Source organism: Amblyomma americanum, chromosome 2 (assembly GCF_052857255.1).
Source record: "Amblyomma americanum isolate KBUSLIRL-KWMA chromosome 2, ASM5285725v1, whole genome shotgun sequence".
NCBI classification, from domain to species: domain Eukaryota; kingdom Metazoa; phylum Arthropoda; class Arachnida; order Ixodida; family Ixodidae; genus Amblyomma; species Amblyomma americanum.
The window spans coordinates 173,569,548-173,591,756 of record NC_135498.1 but is presented as its reverse complement, the minus strand read 5'-3'; the positions used below and the strand labels follow the sequence as shown (position 1 = coordinate 173,591,756).

The 22,209-nt window shown below is 49.2% G+C and overlaps 1 protein-coding gene across 1 annotated transcript; it reads left to right on the top strand.

The window, feature by feature from the left end:
- Nucleotides 1–16,237: 16,237 nt before the first annotated feature.
- On the top strand, nucleotides 16,238–20,380 carry LOC144119282 (uncharacterized). The gene is made up of 2 exons (XM_077651947.1): nucleotides 16,238–16,542; nucleotides 20,016–20,380. Exons 1-2 carry the CDS (start codon nucleotides 16,255–16,257, stop codon nucleotides 20,265–20,267), a joined length of 540 nt encoding a protein of 179 aa, XP_077508073.1. The 5' UTR covers nucleotides 16,238–16,254; the 3' UTR covers nucleotides 20,268–20,380.
- The last annotated feature ends 1,829 nt before the right edge of the window (nucleotides 20,381–22,209 follow it).

Here is a 22,209-nt window from a genome sequence, read left to right as displayed (position 1 = left end):
AACCGGCTGCTCACTCACTCTCGCGGGGTACTCCGTCTACGAGGGGCAGGGGCAAAGCAAGGTCGCCACGCTGGTTGCAAAAGCAGTCACCGCAATCAGACACGACATCGACGGAACGGACATTGACCACGTCCTTATAGAAATCATTACCCAAAAGAGAAGCCAAGAAAGCACCTTCCTACTTAACGTGTACAGCCCGCCAAGCCAGAGGAAAGCCAATTTCAGCTACCTGCTAGGCAAAGCAGAAGAAGCAGCAGGCAAGAACGGTATCGTTATTCTGGGGGACTTTAATGCCTGGCATAAAAGTTGGGGCTACGTTCGGGAAACCCCGAAAGGCAGGGATCTAGCCAGGGAAGCTCATCGTAGAAGGCTCACCCTCATCACTGACCACACCCAACCCACGCTTGTGGGGAACAGCATCAACCGAGATTCGTGCCCAGACTTATCATTTGTCAAAGGGGTAAGGCCCGCAAGATGGGAAAACGACGGCGAAACTCTAGGCAGTGACCACTGCATCCTGCGCATCCATATAGAAACCCTCCCGATCAGGCGACAAAATGGCCAGGCTAGACTGACAAACTGGGAAGCCTATAGGAAATCCAGGGCACAGCATGAAGACGCTGAGATCACCGACATAGAAGGCTGGGTAGCAAGAATCAAGACAGACTGGCGCAAACTAACCCGAAAGGTGGCCCTCACTACCAACACACCCGAGGTGGACAAACATCTCTTACACCTTTGGGACGCCAGACGGGGCCTACTAAAAAGGTGGAAAAGGCAAAAGCATAATAGGCGGCTCAAGCGTAAGATCGCTGAGGTCACCAGACAAGCTGAAGAATATGCGACGGAGCTCTCGAGGCGCGACTGGAACCAAAAGTGCAACGAACTTCAGGGGACTCTAGGTTGGGCCAAGACATGGGCCTTGCTAAGGGCTCTCATAGACTCAACCACCACAAAATCTGAAACCCGTAAGACGACCCAAAGGATCGCGCACCAGTTCCAAGGAACTGACGAGGAAATGCTACAGAACATCAAGCAGCGTTACATCGGCAATGCAACATACGCCGACAGCAGCTTGGCATACACGGGCGAAACGAATCCCGCTCTGAACGAACCCCTTACCATAGAAGAAGTTAGACACGCTGTGATGTCCGCCACAAAGAAAACAACACCAGGGAGGGATGGCATCACCAATGCCATGATAAGGAATCTGGATGACAATTCAATCAAAAGATTCACGGAGTTCATCAATAAACACTGGGAACAGGGGACCCTCCCAGACGACTGGAGACATGCGGAAATAGTAATGATTCCGAAGTCCGGAAAGACTCCAAACCTGGACAATCTTAGACCCATTTCCTTAACATCATGCTTGGGAAAAGTGTACGAGAGAGTTGTGCATCACAGGTTGCAGACCAACCTTGAGGACAACGAACTCATGCCGCACACTATGTTTGGATTTCGAAAATACCTATCGACACAGGACGTTCTCCTGCAGATCAAGGAGGAGGTGCCTACTTCCGTTCCAAAATATGGAGAAAACATCTTGCTCGCTCTCGATCTTCAAGCGGCCTTCGACAACGTCAGTCACAGGGCTGTGCTGGAGGGGCTCAGCAAACTGGGTTGTGGGCAGAGAATATTCAACTATGTGAAAGCCTTTCTGACTAACCGAACCGCTACCATTGGAATAGGAGGCATCAGGACTGACACCTTCAACACCCCAGAAAAAGGAACACCACAAGGCTCTGTGCTATCACCTATGCTTTTAATATTGCAATGATTGGTTTAGCAAGGGCGCTCGAAGAAATTGAAGGAATCAGGCATGCCATCTACGCAGATGATATCACAATCTGGGTGAAAAGGGGATCCTTAGGCGAAAAACAAGAGCTTCTTCAGCGAGCGGCACACACGGTCAACGCATACGCCCGACACTGTGGACTTGCATGCTCCCCTGAAAAATCCGAGGTGCTCAGAGTATACAGACAAGGGTATGATCTGCAAAACTCCATAGATATTTACATAGGGGAAACGAAGGTTCCAGAAGTATCGAAAGTTGGGATCCTCGGCATGTGGGTCCAAAGCAACCGTCGTATTGATCACACGATCAGACAGCTAGCAAATACCACAGCACAGATCACCAGGATGATTGCAAGAATTTCCAACAGAAGAAGAGGTATGAAGGAGGAAGACACATGTAGGCTAGTACAGGCCCTCGTGGTCAGTAGGATCTTATACGGCGTCCCCTACCAAACAAAGCTCGAGCAAGAAAAGGAGCAGTTGGAGGCAATTCTTAAAAAAGCATACAAATGCGCTCTCGGACTGCCGGTCAGCACTTCGACGGAGAAATTTCTTAAACTGGGCATAAACAACACAGTACAAGAACATATCGAGGCCCACCTTATCGCGCAGAAAACAAGACTGATGCTGTCCGCAACAGGCAGAAACACGCTGCAGTTGCTGGGCATGAGGGACGCTTTGAAAGAAATCAATAGCACAGCGAGCGTTCCAAATGAACTCAGGAGGATCATTGAGATCAGTCCGATTCCAAAAAACATGCATCCAGATATACATAAGGCGAGAAGAAAGGCAAGATCTGAATTCCATGAAAGAAGCTTCGCCGGGGCAAAAGACGTATTATATGTTGACGCAACAACATACAGACACCGATATGGCTCGGTAGCCAGCGTGGTGGATCACCAGCTCAGGGAGATCAACTGCGCTTCGATAAAAACCAACGACTTACTCGAGGCTGAGGAAGCAGCAATTGCACTCGCCATCACCCAGCAGAGTGACGAGCCCCATGCACACATCATTACAGACTCGCAAGAGGCGTGCAGAAGATACAGCAGTGGACGCATATCCACTGCAGCCATTCACATACTCAAGGCGAGGACAATCACTTTTACGAGATGCTTCATCACGTGGACTCCAGGCCTTGAGGTTGTCAAAGGGAACCAATGTGCGGACGCCAATGCCCGAGCATACGCCAACCGGGAGACGCGCACCGAAGGGGAACTGGACGCAGTCACTAGACGGTATGGAGCCATCTTAGAACACCAACGAGCCCTCCGGAGGACCTACCCGCCTCCCCACAAAGACCTTAGTAAACAGCAGTCGGTTGCTGGAGACAACTACAGACTAATACATACCCCAATCTGAGTTTACTCAGGAAAATCTATCCATCCACTTATGAAAACAAATGCCCGCTATGCGGTGAACACGCAACGCTTTACCACGTCACATGGGCCTGTCAGAAAATGCAGGCAGCGCCGATAAACAACACACCTACACCGGAGCAGTGGGAGGCTGCGCTGTCCAGCTCGAAGCCTGAAGAGCAGCTCAAGCTGATCGACAGGGCTCGCAAGACTGCAAAGGCCGCTGGGGCCCTGGACTGAGGTCTCCAACTACGCTGCGAGAAATAACCCTTATACAATAAAGTTTTTCATTCATTCATTCATTCATTCTCAAAGAAAGGATAGGCTGCAGTGCCCAACAGCGAATCCTGTTCGACTTTTCTTTATTGTGATGGTAATTTGGGCGGGGGAGAATGAGACCGAAAGTAGATGATAATGAGTCTGATGGCAGAGTCTAGGCAGGAAAGGAAACAAGACATCACGCGTGCTTTTTTCCGCGTGCCGTGGGACATGGAATGTTCACTGTTAGGGCTAGGACTGTGGAAGACTGAAGGGAGAAGTTGGAGAGCTGGACACAAATGCCTGTCTGCAGGGCCCATTCCTGCATTGTGTCTGCGCACCCTCGCGCGCGCTCGACGGAAAAAGTAGGTCATACTATCCGCCGAGTTTGGCTTCAAATAATCATGTTTCCATCCGCAAAGTGTGCCTCGAGAGGACGAATGAGAAGGCTTCTCATTGCGGCAACAGAGAAGTACAGACACCCCCTCAGCAAGAGGTAGGTTGCGAGATTCTTCGAAGTGACGCTGTTAAGTGGTCGGACGTTATTCCTGACAGCTTTCGGAGTGTATGCCTTGAGAAAGGGTCATTGTATTTTCAAAATGGAACAAAAAATTTTCGTCTTCCGAAAGGCAGCACAAAGCTCAGAAACGCTATATGTCACCTCATCTTTTCTTGCGAACTGCTTTAAATAAGGAGGCGTACGAGTGACACTGGTTAATGTACTCGAAGTCCAAATGTTCCGTTTACTGTTTCATGTGCAAACTATTTTCGATTTCAAGCAACCGCACTGCTTTCACCACGCACGGCTTTTCTGAACGGAAAAGAGTAGAAGAAAAGGTTTGGGCACATGAAAATAGCGTCGAGCACTGGAAATGCGTGGCAGCGCGGCTCGCCAGCTCTAACTCGAGCAGCACAATTGACAAGGAGCTGGTTAAGCATCTGCCACTGACTAGACGCTTACTGGACAGAGGTGTTGGAGCGCGTAGTCGTTGTGCTTTAGATTCTAGCTGAGCGCAACTTAGCGTTTATGGGCAGTGAAGAGATTTTTGGTTCACCGAGGAATGGCAATTATATGGGAGTGCTTCATGTCTTTGCCAAGCTTGATCCCTTTCTAGAGGAGCACATCAAACGCTACGGGAACAAAAGAAAAGGTCACCCATCGTATCTGTGAAAAACCATTTATGATGAATTTATCGAGCATATGGAAAAGACTGTCAAGGAACGTCTCGTTGACGAAGTGAAATGCGTATAATACTTCAATACTTCTCTTTAATGGTTGTTTCGACTCCAGACATTACCAACGTTGATCAGCTGTCAGTTGTTTTACTATAATTTTAAAACGCGAAAGTGTACGAACGCTTTCTTGGATGTGTTCCAATCGAATGGCATACCGGCTTGTATCTTTTCGATACCGTGATGTCCCTCTTGACGACCAATGGCATCTAAATTGATGATTGTAGTGGCTAAGCTTCTGATAATGCGAGTAATATATCAGGAAAATACAAAAGACTGCAAGCTCAACACCTGAACGAATTGGCAGTCTACGTCCCGTGTGCTGGTCATTCACTGAAATTAGTTGGCGCGTGTAGCGTTGACAGTTGCCATGAGGCAGTCAGACTTTTAACTGTAATTCAGATACTGTATGAGTACGTTGCTGCCTCACCTAAGCGACAGAAGTATCTTTTGAACAGCTTGGGTGGAACTGGCCAGCAGCTTGTTTTGAAAAGTCTGAGAACAGGTGGTCAAGTCAGGCTGAATCATGTAAAGCCATTCTGAAAAATTTCAATGCAGTCTTCTGTTGCCTTGAAGTTATATCAAAGAACGAGGAAGAAAACGGTGAAACTAGGAATGAAGCGCACTCTCTCTTCAAGAAAATTACAAAACTAGAGACTGCATTCAAGGCGATTTTCTGGAGGGAAATCTTGGAGCGCTTTGACATAACGAGCGTAGCACTTCAGAAACCAGGACTGGACATTTCAACTGCTTTAGGCCTGCTGAGCTCTCTAGAAGACTTTGTTAATTCTTTACGACCGCGCTTTGATACTTTCGAAGAGAGAGCACTCACGTTAAGTACCAATCAATGTTATCAGGATGAGTGCAAACGCATCGTTTTAAGTAAGCACCCGTACAGAAAAAGCGATAGTGCGCGACAAGGTAGAAAAAAGTTTATCATAGAGACCTACAATGCTGTACTTGACAGTCTAGGCTCTGCTTCGCGAGTGCGAAAGGCTGCCTGCACTGAACTTTGCGAAAGGCTTCGGATTCATGAAATTGCTGACAGAAGATGGGAGCGAGGCCTCTCTGACACAGCACGCTGGGATGTAGGTGAAAACGTATAAAAATGATTTGGAGCCAGCATTTTCCACTCAAATCGTTCAGTTTTCGAACTTTCTGCACAACTCTGCGGGCCAGGACACGGGTTCCCTGGGAATAATGAGGTTCCTGCACGAAAGAAAGCTTGTTGATAAGTTTCCGAACCTTTCTATTGCTTTGCGAATGTACTTAAGCATACCCGTCGCAAACTGTGAGACCGAACGATCGTTTTCAAAGTTTTCGCTGATAAAAAATCGCATTCGTTCATGCCTCCTTGACGACAATGTGAACTCGCTTGCTATCATGCCCACTTAAAGTTGCCTCCTCCGCGATCTATCCTTCGAACAGACTATATCTGATTTCGCCAAAGCGAAGGCGCGAAAGATGCCATTTTAAAAGAGGACTGCTCGCGCTATACATGACTAGTTCCAATAAGTTTGTTGTGTCGCCTCCCAGCCTCCACGTTGCCACTGAAACGCTGAGCAGTATAAATCAAGATATGTAAATCTTCGTTGTTCGTCTCTTGTTTGTTCTTGTGATATTTAGCGTGCTTATAAAGAAATGTATTTTTGTTGGTTTTGATAGTGCCATGTTTATTTGGTGTCGTCCTTGCTTCCTCTTACCTTTAACGAAAATATTTTCAAATAATGTTTGTAATTACAGTTGGTAATTCTCATCTGTATTCTAGTGCATTTTATGGTGTGTGTATTACCTCAAGTAATGTATGTAACTATTGCATATTTATAGAGTAACGTGTATAACGATTACTGCAGTCTGATGCTTGAATTTTAATAAAGAATGTTTTGGATACAACCATGCGTCTCCTCACGGGAATAAACTTAGTGATGCAAATAAAGTCTAGCTTCAGAAGGATCGACATCTGAGCTGTGTTGTCTTTTCTATGTTCTTGTTCGTCTTCAGTGCACTAAACCTTTCCTTAAAACCTAGCATTTGCTGAAAACAGAATGCAGATTAATCACAAAATGAACGTATGTGTTGGTGTTTACAACAGCACGCGTTTCAAGCGAGTTTTGTTGTTTTCCTTATAATAATAACAATAATAATGATCCCTTTGATCGCGCTTAGCCCAGGGCCCACATTTGTCTAAATCCGGCACGCACGCACGCTGCACACTTTTCAGTTTTCGCTTTGATGTGTCCTGCGTAGGTATACATACAAATATGTTTGCTCTCGGAATTTTTCACGGCCCCAAAAGTCGTTGGCTCTGGTTGTGCAAAAAATGCAAGCTTCTCGCATGCATTTTTTTCATTTGAGCTGCAATGCTTTTCCGACTATTCCATATTTCGACGCAGTTTCGAGCTTGCATGCGTCGCGTGAGAGTCGTTTTGTGAAAAAAGGGAGCAGAAGTACAAAAAGAATTTCCTTTCCGAAAACTGTCGGGGGTTGTTCCTGTCCCATGTTTCCGATTCCGAAATTCTGCGCCAGCGAACATGTGCTCTAATTCCTCCGTGTTCGCACCCTCTCCCCCGTAGTCTTACTCGGCACGAGGAGGTATCCGTGCGCCGGATTCGGGCAGGGGCGGCTCTGACACCATATGTCCGTCATCGGTGGCGTGCCAAAGAGCTGCCAGCACCTGACAGGCGCCCTCAGTGTAGCGCTGCACCGGACATTTGTGATGTGCGGCATTTGTTGTGGACGTGCCCAGAGACGGCTGCTATCAGAAAACGGCTCCTCAGGGAGGTGGGCCTGCGGTGGAACAGCGAAAGTGACTACGTGAAGTGGACTATGGACAACCGTTTCATTAGCAACCTCTGCGACTACCTCAGCGCAACGGTTCTTCACTCCTTCTTTTAAGTTTCAATCCCGTGCATTCCTTCCCCCCTTCCTTTTTTCAACTTATGCCTCATGGCACACTTCTCGAACGAAAAAAAAAACTGTCGGGAGGTGCACGTTCTTGTTGACGGCTGAGATGACTGACAAACGGTAAAACATTTTAATGGTGATCATAGCTTGATTTGATTCAAAATGCGAAGGGCAGCCGAGACGGAAGAGTTCCACTGGAACGAGTTCCAGACTGCGCGAGGGAAAGGGTCAAATACCCGTTTTTCCAAGCACGTCACCATTTCTTCAACCTCGTGCTTGACTTACAATAGCCTTAGCGGCTTATGTACCATAAAACTTGACCCAACCTAGCACTGCTCAACACAATTCACCCCTGAGAATCCGAGCATTTTGCCAGGGGAAAGTTTGTGCCCGTTTGGTACTTGGTGGAACTACGCTCTAAATAAGAACATGCTTATATGGGACTAAAAAGAGAGTAAGCTGTCCTCTAGCACTCTCCCTTTTAAAGAAAGGAGTTAGCTATAGTGCGAAATATTGCGCGAAAGCGTTGCTTTTTTCATGCGGACACCACCGCCACGTACCTGAAAGCGCGACTGAGGTTTCCACTGACCCAGGCAGCAAGTGATGCGCATCCTCAACTTTTCCATCGGCAATGCCAATTTACCCAACGTACGCCGGTGGCCTATGCTCCAGTGCAGCGTTTCTGCAGCCACGTTGTAAATGTCAACGTGCATTCTTCTACTGCCGTAAAATGGCATTTTTCTGGGCCAGTTGGTATGAATCCATGATTTGGGGCAGCATGAACTTTGGGACACAAAAAAATTCCCATCACGTGCGCACAGTTTTGCAACGCGGCCTAAGATTGTGGGGGGTTCAGTGATTTCGCTTTCCCGGTAACGGCTGTTTCGTCATCTGTTCTAAGGATTGTTGTTACATTTGCTTTTGGTGCGGCCTTCTTTCGCCATGCCCTTTGCCTTCTCTTCCATCCTTCTCTCCACCTTTACCACTGTATATATTTCCGTGCGTCCCGCGCCTTTTCATTAAAGTCGTTAGTCAGCAGTGTGTTCCGTATTCCACGTGTCTCTCTTCGTTTGTGTCCCAAAGTTCATGCTGGCCCAAATCATGGATTCTACTGCCGTGTTTCTGCCACAACGTTGTCCACGTCAACGCATGCAGCGCACATCTCTCTGCCACTACCGCCACATAGCTCAATACGCGAATATCAGCACTACTGGTGAGAAGTGCCCGCGTGGTTGCGTATCGGGCAGTACAGTCCGTGGCAATCGCAACTGATCTATGTCCGGAGGTAGAATCAGGAAATGAATCCAGAAGGTCCAGTCCAACGCTGTAGTGAGGTTTGGGTGGGACGTCAGTGGACTAGGAAAGGCCCGCTGGGAGAATGTTAGGTCGTTTTCGGCGCTGGCAGAGATCACATGGACCAACATAACGGCATACAGAGCAATAGAGGTGAGGTCAAAAGAATCTACTACGTACGCGATATTAAGTTCGTGACACACGCATATGTCCAGTAGTTCTTGAAGAACAGCACTGGGATAGTGCTTGGGAACAACGAGTAGGAGGTGGGGCCAGTAGGGTCAAGGCTGCGGTGGTATAAATGTTATCACGGAGAACTATTACATCGAAGGGTCAGATGAAGCGGAGTGGAGGTGGTCGATGATGCCGCTGAGCTCTGGATAATGGCGCTGTTCTTCGTCAATGTTAGCAAAGGCAGAGAGGGAGAACAGGCCGGCGAGCAGTTACGGGTAGTTGTTTCAGACGGGACACGGGACAACGGGAGAGGCAGTCGGCATCTGCGTGTAGCCGACCATACATATGGACCAATATGTGACCGTACTCTTGGGACTCAGAAGCCGAACGACCTGTAGCCGACCCGTAGGGTCTTACAAAGGGGAGAGCGAGCGGAGCGCATGGTGCTCTGTGACAAGCGTGAAAGGGCGGCCGAATAAATACGGGCGAAATTTCCCCGCTGCCCACATTAGGGCTAAGCACTGTCGTTCTGTGATGGGGTAATTGAGCTTTGATGTAGAGAGGAGGCGGCTGGCGTAGGGCAGGTAGCGGCCACTAATCCGGATCATGAGAGGGAAATAACTAGAAGAATAAGATTGGGGTGGCGCGCATATGGTAGGTTCTCTTAGATCATGAATGGCAGTTTACCCGTATCTCTTAAGAGAAAAGTACACAACAGCTGTATCATACCGGTACTCACCTACGGGGCAGAAACGTGGAGGCTTACGGAAAGGGTTCAGCTCAAGTTAAGGACAATGCAGCCAGCTATGGAAAGAAAAATGATAGGTGCAACGTTAAGAGACCGTAAGCGGCAGAGTGTGTGAAGGAACAAACGCGGGTTATTGACATCCTAGTCGAAATCAAGCGGAAGGAATTGTCTTGGGCAGGGCATGTAATGCGAAGGCTAGATAACCGCTGGTTCTTAATGGTAACGGAGTGGATTCCAAGAGAAGGCAGGCGCAGCAGGGGGCGGCAGAAAGTTAGGTCGGCGGACGAGATTAAGAAGTTTACAGGGATACTGTGGCCACAGCTGGTACAGGACTGGGACTGAGATTAAGTATCATTACTACACTCTACATCGGCAGTCTCCGGGCACGCAACCAAACCTCTCAATTGGAACAATAAAGTTTACTCTCTCTACATCGGCATCAATTTTATAACCTTTACCACACTTATGTCGCCACGACTATGACGTCACGCGTCTTCCGGTGACACGGTCTGGGGACAAATGCCAATGACAGATTCGGTGGAGAACTTTTCATCTTGTGAGAATTATAAACACCTTCACATTGAAAGCTGCGAAACGACCCGGCAGAAAACACCGCTAGTTAAGGCTCTGCGAATATTGAGAGGAGGGAAGCATGATTTTGAAGCGAGAGGTTCACTACGCTGCGTAAAGCTGATTTCGCCGAGAGTTGCCGGCTGATCTTCAAGTGAGCCAGAGGTCAAGTGTGGCTATAGGCCTTACCACATGTGGTCTATGATGGTGTCACACCACCTGAAACTTGACCTTTGAACTTTGACCTTTCGATTCGCTGGTAGAGGGCGGTAGATTAGCCACGCGACAATCGCGTGAAGTGTGATGAAAACTGTCGTTGTGGCGTCAGCCGGGGTAAATATATAGGCCGCCGCGTTCATTGGGTGACCAAGCTCTCGCAATCAACCATTAATTTAACTGCCACCTGCCAGGGCTGCAGGGTGGGCGTGCTGCCTTTCCATTGTACGGAACGCACTCAACTTTACAGACGCTGTTGTGCCCGGACAACCTGCCCGGATTCTAAATCTACAAAATGCAAATTTTTCCCTGCTAACGCCCTTGTACAAGGCCGGTGCTGCGTCGAAAGGCAACAGTGCCCTAACGCTCCCTTGACGAGCTAAGTTGCTGCGCCGCCAGGCAGCGGCGCCCTCTGGTGGAGCATCGGCGAGCGACGTGTCCAAACGTGCAGCAAATTGCTAGACAGCCATGCGCCGGTTCCCCTTTCCCCCTGGAAGTCACCGCATACGGCAATCTTGAAGCGAGTGGCCAGCGCGGTCGCTGCTTGGAATTCTCGGACGGCCGTCAAGTGCTGGCGTTGTACTGAACAGTTTGAGTGACAACCGTTTCTCGGGGCTTTATAAGCCCAAACGCTGCCGCCTGGAGAGCACAATTTGGATCCACCGAGCCCGACCTACAGAGAGACCGACCTACCGTGAACCGAGTGTCCCTCACCGGTGGAGTGAGATGTATGACGCGTTGCAGCCTCGCCGGACGTCGTCGTGCGAGAGCAGTTGCGTTTCCTGTTAGCTCTCGGCCCCTGTGCCGATCTTGTCCTGTATAATGACCTCTACAGAGTGTATAAAATCCCTTTTGTTATTGTCACCGAGGTCTTATTCTGAGTCTTCGCAACCGACTTAAGAGCTGGCAACGCTCTGTCACAAAACGGGTGACGAGCGCTACGGGACCACCTCAAAGTCGCAACATTGGTTGCAGCGGTGGGATCGCCAAATCACAACATTGGTGCGGGCGGTAGGATCACCAATCACAACATCAGATGGCAGCAACAGGATTGACCGGCATCAGCTACCTCGGCGCGGTGAGTCCCTGAAGTTTACTTTAAACACCAGACTTTCTCATACAAAGGTTATAGTAGCTTAGAGAAGGATTTGGTGTTGGATTGTGTTTACCTTGTTTGTTTCAAGCCTAGTGAGAGTGTTTTGAAAACCAGGGGATGCTGAGAGGGTAAACAGGAGAGTGTGTGAGGTCATGATGACTGAGGACGTAACGGCTGAGGAAGCCGAAGAGGCCTGGGCTTATGTCAAAGAGGAGGGAAAGAAAGAGAAGGAACGTCGCGAGGAATCAGAAAAACGCTTTGCTCGAGCAGAGGCAGAAAGACTGCAGCATGCTCGTAGAATGAAACTGTTGGAGTTGTAGCTTGAAGCGCAGCGGATGAGTTTCGAGTGGGATGAAACGTTATCCGTTCTGCTTGAGACTAACCGTCAGAACTCAAGCGACAGGCTGCGGCCCTTCGTGATCGCCGATGATATGGCAAATTATCTGGCGGATTTTGAGAGCATCTGCAAGAAAAAGCGCATTGAACGGAATGGTTGAGCACAGGTGCTGGTCACCCTTCTTTCCAGCGAAACGTCGGAAGTAGTCAAAGATTTGTTAGACGGGAACATAGACAGCTACGATGAGCTCAAAGGAATTTTATTGAGGAAGTATCGGCTGTCTCCGCAGGATCTCCAGGAAAAGTACAATTATGAAGGTCGAAGTCGTGCTTCAATTTTGCGTACCAGTTTAAAGCCGACGTTTTAGAATGGCTTGATAATGTGGAAGGTCCGGACGACCGTGGCGAAGAGGTAGAGAACGTAGCTGTAGAGCAGCCCTGCCAGTGCAGGAAGGTAGTCCGCCCTTGGCAGATGTATATAGCTGCTGCTGTATAAGTGGGAGACGCGCCGCATTCGCCAGCAGAGGAAACCCCTCTACATTTGGATAAGGTAGCCACAACATCGGACATCGGGGAAATCACAGTCGTCTCGCTCACTGAGACTGGAGAGGACATAAACGAAGCTGGATCTGATAGCGTCTCAAAAGCAGAGGCAAAATGTTGCAACCACGCTAACCGTAACAAAGAAACTAACGATGGTTTAGTTGCGCACGCTAGCAACCAAGAATTGCGTCACCAGGAAATTTCAAACCCTCAGAGCCACGCTGCTTTGAAAGAGAAGATCGAGGCTAGGGCAGCTCAGGGTCAGATAGGCTGGGGAAAATCTCATCACAACGCAACTGGTTAGGCAATCAAGAAAGGCTTGTTGCGGATAGATGACGGCAGATGCGCAGCGGCCCGCGACAGATCACCAGAAAGTAAAGATCCGAGCTCAGAGAAAATCGCAGATGTGTCCGAATTTTCTGAAAAGCTTTTACCTGGCATTGACCGCAGGGCTCAATGTGATTTGCACGCAAGTAAAATCGCGAACGTAACAAGCCTTTGGGTATTAATGGGTTAAGTTCTGATGCTGCGGCGAGGGCGGGCAGCAAGGCAGCTTCGAAAAGGCGACGGTGCGCAAAGAAAACTAATTTGGACAGGCGCGATAAAAAGAAAAAAGTGCGGATCCAAACGCTTGTACGTTTACGGGCTAGCCAACCACGTAACTGGCCAAAAATTACACCGCGGCTCTCAAGAAGTTTGAGGCGTCGCATGAAAGCCAATTTGACTAGTTGTCCCTTTGCAGTGCCGAAGCCACTTCCGTCACTGTTGGAGCAGCGTAGGAGTAGTCCTGGAACAAGTGATGAGCACAGTGGGCTACAGAAAAGGGCGTGCGGTCGCCAGACAAAAGGGCGCCACAGAGCGTGCGCGAGTGGGAAGGGACACGTAACCCCCCTTTGCGACATCTGCAGGGAACCAAGGGAGGAAGAATCGCCCCTCTCAGCTTAAACTTGCCAAGCGCTTCCCTGGTTTTGGGCACATGTCCGGGAGAGGCGGAACTAATCAGCCTCTCAACTTTTGTGAAGAGTCGGCTGGTAGAGCGGTCTTGCGATCGCGACCGCGGTGGGCGCGACTAAAGCATACGGGATTCCAGTAATAAGTGCTTCCTGTATGTACTGCCTGCTTTTCAATTTTTTTTCTCAGCGGTAGAAGGATGAGGGCAAACCAGGTTTTGACTCCCTTGCCTAGTGTATTTTGTACTTCTCCTGTTTCCTTGCCGTAATGATGTGGCCTAAAGGTGTGTGCTCATCATGTAACCTAAGTGCTCCACAGTTCAGAGTACAAACGAGCACTGTAGCAGAAATCAGTTCGTTCAGAGCGGTAATCTCGCCAGCGTGATTTCCTTGTTATGTTTGGTTCTTTTCATCGCATCGCTTATCTTGAGGTTCGATGCAAGTTGTGTTCCAGTGGGCACTTGTGCATAATTTTAGCTGCGTTGTTCATTTTGAAAGCATGCGCTGACGCGCGAAAGTATAGCGAAGGAACTCATTGGCAATCGTGGCGTAGTCACTCGCATGAAAGCCTCGTGTATACTTTGGGTTGCTCATGGGAGCTTTGCTATGTGGTTGTGCAAGTGAAGTTACTTGCAGCAATTGTTAGGCGCTAGTGTCCGCACACACGGAAAAGCTAGCGAAGCCTCTGTGTGCCACTGTAACGTAGGTAGGTGGCGTAAGCTTCCAGAGATGCTACCATTTCACCCGCATTAAGTATTAGCGTATGCTCCTGCCTGGGCACTATTTTTGGTGCAAGTTTGTCGCATTACAACTGTTGTCGTAGAATATGCTGCTACGCAGAACGGAAAGCAAGAACGCATGGTCAGCTGTGATATTTGCGGACAGGAAGTAGCATGGGGAAAAAATTAATGACTTCATTTGCTTCCTTAGTAGTGTGTTTTCGATCCAAATGATTTCAAGAGGACCATTCTTATTTTCATAATTATTACTGATTATTATTTGCTCCTGTTATTTTGGTGTGTCGTTGATTTGCGAAATTTTTGTTTGAGCCTTGTGTACCAGATTGTCAACCTGCACATCTTACAGAGAGAGCAAAAAAGGGGATAGCAATTTAATTTGGTTGATTTAGATTATGGCCTTGTCTGGTGTTTGACGGGAGACAGAGGGCGTTGCTTGTGTTGGGTGTTCCCTCTTTCCGGTCGGATTTGCAAGCTGCAGAACGACGAACCATGACCAGTGGCGAGAAGCAAAGGCTTCGGAACGACCTGAACGAAACTGGTCGAGGTGCCTTGGCGACAGCGCGGTGAGCAGCGATCCTGGCCCTGCGAGTGGGACCTCGGCACGTGAACCTACCTGGCGCCCAAACATTGGACGTGAACTTGAAAGATAGACAGAGAGATAAAGAGGAGCAGGGAAAGGCAGGGATGTTAGCCAGAAGGGGTTCCGGTTGGCTACCCTGCACTAGGGAAGAGGAATTAGGGGAGTAAAAGGAGGAAGAGAGAAGGGGAAAAAGGCATAACACACACACACACACACACACACACACACACACACACACACACACACACACACACACACACACACACACACACACACACACACACACACACACACACACACACACACACACACACACACACACACACACACACACACACACACACACACACACACACACACACACACACACACACACACACACACACACACACACACACACACACACACACACACACACACACACACACACACACACACACACACACACACACACACACACACACACACACACACACACACACACACACACACACACACACACACACACACACACACACACACACACAACGCAACAGCCTGACGAACATGCACGGCTGGCATCCGAGCCACGTGGAAGCAGCTCGTCTTTCCGGCGCTTTATCTGAAGGCGGGGATGATGCTGTTGTGCCCGGACAACCAGTCCGGATTTCAAATCTACAAGATGTAAAATTTCTCCGTCGAACTCCCTTGGAAAAGCCCGGTGCTGCGTCACAAGGCAACGACGCCCTAACGCTCCTTTAACAAGCTAAGCTCTCGAGAAGCATCGGCGAGCGACATGTCCAAATGTGCAGCAAATTGCTAGACAGCCAGGCACCGGTTCCCCTTTTCCAGTGGAAGTCACCGCGGGTGGCCAGCGCGGTCGCTGGTTGGACATCTCGGACGGTCGTCAATTGCTGGCTTTGTATAGGACCGTTTGAGAGACAACCGTTTCTCGGTGCTTTATAAGCCCAAATGCTGCCGCCTGGAGAGCCCCTCCGATCCACCGAGCCCAACCTAAAGAGAGACCGACCCACCGTGAGCTGAGTGCCCCTCACCAGCTGAGTGAGATGTATGACGCGTTGTAGACTCGCCGGACGTCGCCGTGCGAGAACAGTCGCGTTTTATGTTAGCTCTAGGCCCCCATGCCGATCTTGTCCTGTATAATGACGTGTGCAAAGTGTATAAAATCCCTTTTGTTATTGTCACCGACGTCTCAATCGGAGTCTTCGCGACTGACTTGAGAGCTGGCGACGCTCTGTCACAAAACGGGTGACGAGCGCTACGGGACCACCTCAAAATCACAACATTGATGGCAGCGGTGGGATGCCAAATTACAACGCCAAGCCGCGTCTAGACCACAGCTTTCGCTCTGTAACCAGGTTCAGCAGTACTTAAACCGCAGCTAATTTTTTGACAGAAGGGGATCGCGCGAGCATTAGAGAAGAGGTTGAGGAAGACGAAGGTCAGTTCCGACGAGGGATGGCTGCCGGGTTGGGGGGAAGGGCTCGCCAGGTGAGCCAGTTTTTCGGCGACCAAGCGGGGCCTCTGCCGAAGGCCGCATCGCCCGTGGCATTGGCGCGCATCGCCCGCGACCTCGAGGAGCTGCGTTTTCGGCCGCTGGCCAACTGGTCGGCAGGGCCCGTGGGCGTGAGCAACCCGTTCCGGTGGACTGCCACTCTGCTGGGGCCAGCGGACACGCCGTACGAGGGAGGAGCTTTCGAGCTCGAGATCCGCTTCCCCGACGACTACCCCTTCAAACCGCCCAAGGTAGTATATACACTATACGAGCACCGCTTTGAGCGGGACCCTTCCGAGAGCGTGACGTGTATGCTGCTAAGCCTAAGTCCAAAGGTATTCTGCGCGTTCCTCTATTTCTTGGTTCAATAATTAGGGGAAATCGTGAAGGTTGAGTATATTTGTAATTAAGGATATAATTACTCATTAGTATCCAATCAAGCGCAGCAGCCATGCGGCTACAAAGGAAAGCTGTGCAGCTTTCACAAAAATTTTGTGGAAGAAGAAAAATTCCTCCTGGTCTAGGGTTCGAACCCGGGGCGACCGATTCACCGGGACAATCACTCTACCATCTGAATTGACCGGGACGGCTAGCACAAGGTCGGGCGAGAGCAAAACGATAACTCGAAGTGCACTATCGTCTGCGGTTGCAATACGCAAGAAAATCAGGTCTTGCTTGACTTGCTTTGCAACAAGCAAGACAAGCAGGTAAACATTAGAAGATGTTAGAATGCAACACAGGAAGTCCACTGTTTGCACGGTACCAGGGGGCGAGGAGAGAAAGTTGGCACAGTAGTTTCAGTTACATGAATTTGGAGATAGGCCGCCAACTGCCGGCGGCACTGCCACGACAGGCGGCTGTTTGAAACACAGCCACCGGTGTGGCTTGTGAGATTCGGGTTGCTCTCTCTGATCAATAAATTAACTGCCACCTGCCAAGATGGCAGTTTGCTCACAATTCGGTGGCCATGTGGTGACGACGTCACAAGGTCACAGGACATAGGTGGAACGTGGAGCACCTACTTTTCCCCTCAAGCCGATGCCGACGCCGCCGACGACAATAAAGACACCGGGCTTTTGAGCTGAATGGACCGTTATCGCTATCGCGTTCAATAACGTGCATGACGTTCAGTAATGACGCAGGCAGGTAGAGTTCAAGTCATAGACACTGCAAAACGTTACTAACGGACGTTGCGTTTGCATCGAACTTTTAATTTCGCGTTAGTGCGGAAAAAAATAACACCGAAATTCCTCGCGCTGCAAGTCTTTATAGAACGATTTTTTGTAGCTCTAGCTACATTACGGTAGCGTTTCGAGCCTTCAACGTGGCGGCGCCGCCACCCTGTGGCTGCGCTGCCTCCCCGTGGGTGCGCCGCCACGGTGTTACGTGGTTGGTCACGTCTGCCGGCTCCGCGGCGCCGTGGCTCGTCACGTGGTTCGTGACGTGTTGGTCACCTGACCAGCCACGTGGTGCGGAGCAGCCGCTGCTGCCGGCGGCGCGGCGCGACGGCGAAACCGAGCTGCCACAGCTGTGCGCATGCGCCGTGGCAAGTGAGATGAAAAAAAAAAACGCCCTGCAAAGCGGAGCGGCGAAAGACTGACTTTGCAACTGAATGGAGCAAATTCCAATCGGCCAGCTGTAGCTATTGCGTCACACCTGGTTTAACCAGAGCTAAACCACCACCAATTTTTTTTTTGTTCGTTTGAAAAACATCAGTAGCATCGTTTCCGAACCCGACCGCGGCGGCTACGTTTTTATGGAGGAAAAACGCTAAGGCGCCCGTGTGCTGTGCGATGTCAGCGCACGTTAAAGTTCCCCAGGTGGTCGAAATTATTCCGGAGCCCTCCACTACGGCACCTATTCTTCCTTTCTTCTTTCACTCCCTCCTTTATCCCTTCCCTTACGGCGCGGTTCAGGTGTCCAAAGATATATGAGACAGATACTGCGCCATTTCCTTTCCCCAAAAAAGAAATTATTATTATTCATCGTTTTGACCATTTGTTGGAACTCACCATTGAGTCACCGGACTGTGCTAATTATAAACTGTTCAGTAGTGCGTTATCTTAAATTAGCTACATAATTGGGATACTTTTCACAGTGATAACTGACAGCCAGTGCGGCTAACAGTTTTAAGGTGACAGTCTTATCTGACCTATTAGCAACAAAACCCGTCGACGTTAGGAAAAGGGGTTGAGAAAACTCACAACGACCTCATCAGCAAAGCAAGAATTTCTACCGAAGGTGCGGAGAATTGAACTCAGAGTGCGAGGCGGCCACGCAACCTTCTGACTACAAAACCGCGTTCCTTTTCGGATAATAAAGGTGAATCTAGTATATGCGTTGCATTACGAATACGTGCTAATGAGCAGGCGTTTCATTAGAAAAGAAGGAAAAGAATATAATTTGAAAATAATGCTTCCACCTTCAATCGTAAGTGCCCTTCGTAATTATTTTTTGGCTTAAAGAGGTTTTCTATTTCCAATTTTCAATTACTGGAAAGTTTTGACAGAGTTTAAAGCACCCGTTATTTAGTTTATACTATGGACGCAGGTGAAGCAGCTGTAACCATGTTCAACGCACGGCTATTCTCGCTTGCCTCATTAGCGCCGCCACTACCGACGGAAGCTGCTACGAAAAGATTATGGTTTATCGGGGTTTAACGTCCCAAAGATACTCAAGCTATGAGGGACACCGTAGTGGAGGGCTTCGGAAATTTCAACCACCTATAGGGTTATTTAGCGTGCACTTACATCGCACAGTACAAGGACATCTAGAATTTCGCCTCCATCGAAATTTGACCTCCGTGAGGTTCCTTGGTAGAACCCGCCGCCTACGGCAACAGCGGTACAGAAGATGCATAAATCCTGTTTCACAGGGAGGCGAAAATGATTGCAATTCCTGCCGCTGCGGCGCAAAAACCTGTTTCGAGCCGTCGTGGCAAGGTTCCAACAAGTTGAATTTTTTCTACTGCTCAGCTCCATCGTTAAGCTAGGTCCCCGTTATCGCCATACGTCCCAAACGGATGGTTTCGCGTTAACCTGAGTTTGGCTAGTGGGAGTTACCCACGGTTGCCTGTAGGCCAGGGGGATTGCGTGGCTTAATGGTGTGACTGTTCTGAAGAATGTGACATCTGCGGTCGCGGGCTCAGTCTCAGTTTTAAAGAGGCTTCGTGGAAATGCAGAGAGGGGAGTGTGGCTCTTTTATAGAAGCCCGACCTCACAGAAAGGCACCTCGCTTCTGCAAGCTACCGCGGTAGTCTCTAGCTGCTTCAGATTTCGCACTCTATTTGTATCCTTCTGGATATGTATTTAATAACTTACGTATATTGTAGCTGCAGAAAAAAATGCGCATGAAAAAAATTAAGCAGTTAGGGAACCACGGCCAGTGGTGTTTCCCCTGTAACGAGCTGAGAATGTCATTCCAAGCACGGTCACTCGATTGCGTTGTAGGGGGGGGGGGGGGGGTCTTCAAGAAGGGCGTTGTCGTCGCTTTTACTCTATTGCTCAAATGTCCGAAGACGGCGACCACAGCAGACGATGGCACAGTACTCAAACCTGACTGGAAGTGCAGTCTAGCCACCCGGAATTCACTTTGGGCCAAATATGCAAGGCACCGTCGCTTCTTACACTGTGTACCCTGGTCACCAAATGGCGCCACAACCCCAAAATTACATGTGAAGTAGGTGAATATAGCCAAGAGGCCTCACTGCTGTCATGCTTCGCAGGTGAAGTTCGTCACCAAGATCTACCACCCAAACCTTATTGGCGGAGTCCCCGTTTTCCTGGACATCCTCACGTCGCAGTGGTCCCCGGCAGTGTCCATATCGGACGTGATGCTTTCCATCGGCTCCCTCTTGCGGGCCCCGGACATGGACCACCCTATCGACCCCAAAGCGGCGCTTGTCTACAAGAAAGACCCCGCCCTTTTCAAGTCCACGGCGCGCCGTTGGACCGAGAAGCACTCAATCTTGAAGTGACGAAGTACGGCCGTGACGACTGCGTGAGGGCTGACTGATGAGACAGTTGCTGTGTGCAATCGATGCGCTCAAAATGCCCCTCACGGGAGCACGTCGTCACGGTGGAATAAATGGCGGACCTGCCTCAGAAACAACTGTTCTCATTGTGTTTAACAGAACAGATGTAAGTAAAATAACATAATTTTTTTTTTGCGCTCGTGGCATCACTGAACGGGGTCAACATTGTATGGCCCCAGCAGCCAAGGTTGTTTTAGAGCGAAAAGCTCTACTCCTTCCATGCCGATCGTGAAGGTCACCTGGCTTTTTGATTTCTCCTCTAATGGGAGGCGCGCCGCATGTGCAAAATCGCCCGCGTGACAGGTGCCATCGACGCCATAGGTGCGCGCTTGGCCGCCACTTCCAACGCTGCGCTGGCTGCTGCTCGGCCGCTCCTGCTCGCCAGTTTTAGCATGTGATGTGTCACGTGATTCGCTCTTGCGCTTGGCAGTCACGTCCGCCGCTGCGCCGACCGCTGCCCTGGACGCTCGCTCTTGCACTTGTGGCACGTGATGGATGACGTGATTTGCTTTCGCTGAAGTCTAGAAAAATATGCATCAGCCAAAGCTAAAAAGTGTCCAACCATAATTAACAGTGCTCTCGCTCTGTATATCCTGGCTCAGGTGAGTTGAACCACAGCCACTTTTTCAATGTGATAGCGTTTCGGCTATCGTTAAGTAAAAAACACCAAGTTTCTTCGTAACGAAATTCCCCGATTTATATAGAGGGATTTGTGTGTTCGAGTACTACTATTTTGATTGATCATACGAGGCTATGCCAACCCGACTCACTCTTACACATTAATCCACCTGCTAATTCTCACTAATGCAATCTTAATTCACCTTAATTTCCAGTAATCCGACTAAATTCATTGGGGTGGGCCTACTTCTAATATTTTGCTCTGGGCCAGCTTCGAAATGCTTTCGCATTTTATATGAGAATCGGAGAAGTTAGAAGTGCACTTGCATCTTGTCCTGACGTCATTACGTACAGCATGCTTCAAAACCACCTGGATGTAAACACCCTGTTCTTTGGTTCTGCTGAAGGGCGTAAAAGCAGGTGCATGTCTAGCTTTATCGCACATCACATTCACTAGTAAGCCAGCTGTGAAATATTGTAAGGCTGTGGGATAAGAAGTAATGGAAAATATCTTAGCAATAAGCGACTCGCTGATGATACTGCTTTGCTGAGTCACTCAGGATCTGATCTGCAAAGCTTGATCAATGAGTTAGACAGGCAGAGCAGAACGGTGGGTCTAAAACTTAACGCGCAGAAAACCAAACTAGTGTTCGTCTCGGAAGGGAAGAGCAGTTTATAATTGGTAGCGAGGTGCTGAAAGTGGTAAGTAAATGAAGACGTCTACTTAAAGCAGGTAGTGACTGCAGATCCGAATGAGGAGAGCGAAATAACTAGAATTATAAGAATAGGGTGGAGCGCTCATGGCAGGTTCTCTCCTGTGCCCTTTAAACACACGTGTATCAAGGTAGCCTCTTTCACAGCAAATAAAGTTTCAAGCCCTGAATTATTTCGCACGGCCCTGTAGGGCATGAAAGAGCATCCGGTACAATAACACAGATATTCTTTCTCTCGGTAATGTCTTCGTGCTTCAAAGTTAGCTCAGTGTCGGCCGCCCCATAAAACAGACGAACGACTGAAACGGTTGAGTAGGCCTCTAAGTTGCACCGTTTCGACAGTTCCTGTCCTGGACATCCGTATCCGCGTTTCCATTGAGAGGAATGAAGTGCGTGGGTATGTACTTCGTAAAAGGAGACATACCTCGCTGAACGGCGTAGCCAAAGACGCGGTTCTGCTCGCTTACAGCGCCACGCACAGCTGTTCAAAACGACACTCTTGGCTTAACGGCTGCCTAAGACTGTCTAATGTGTTCTGTCGACAGCAAATATTT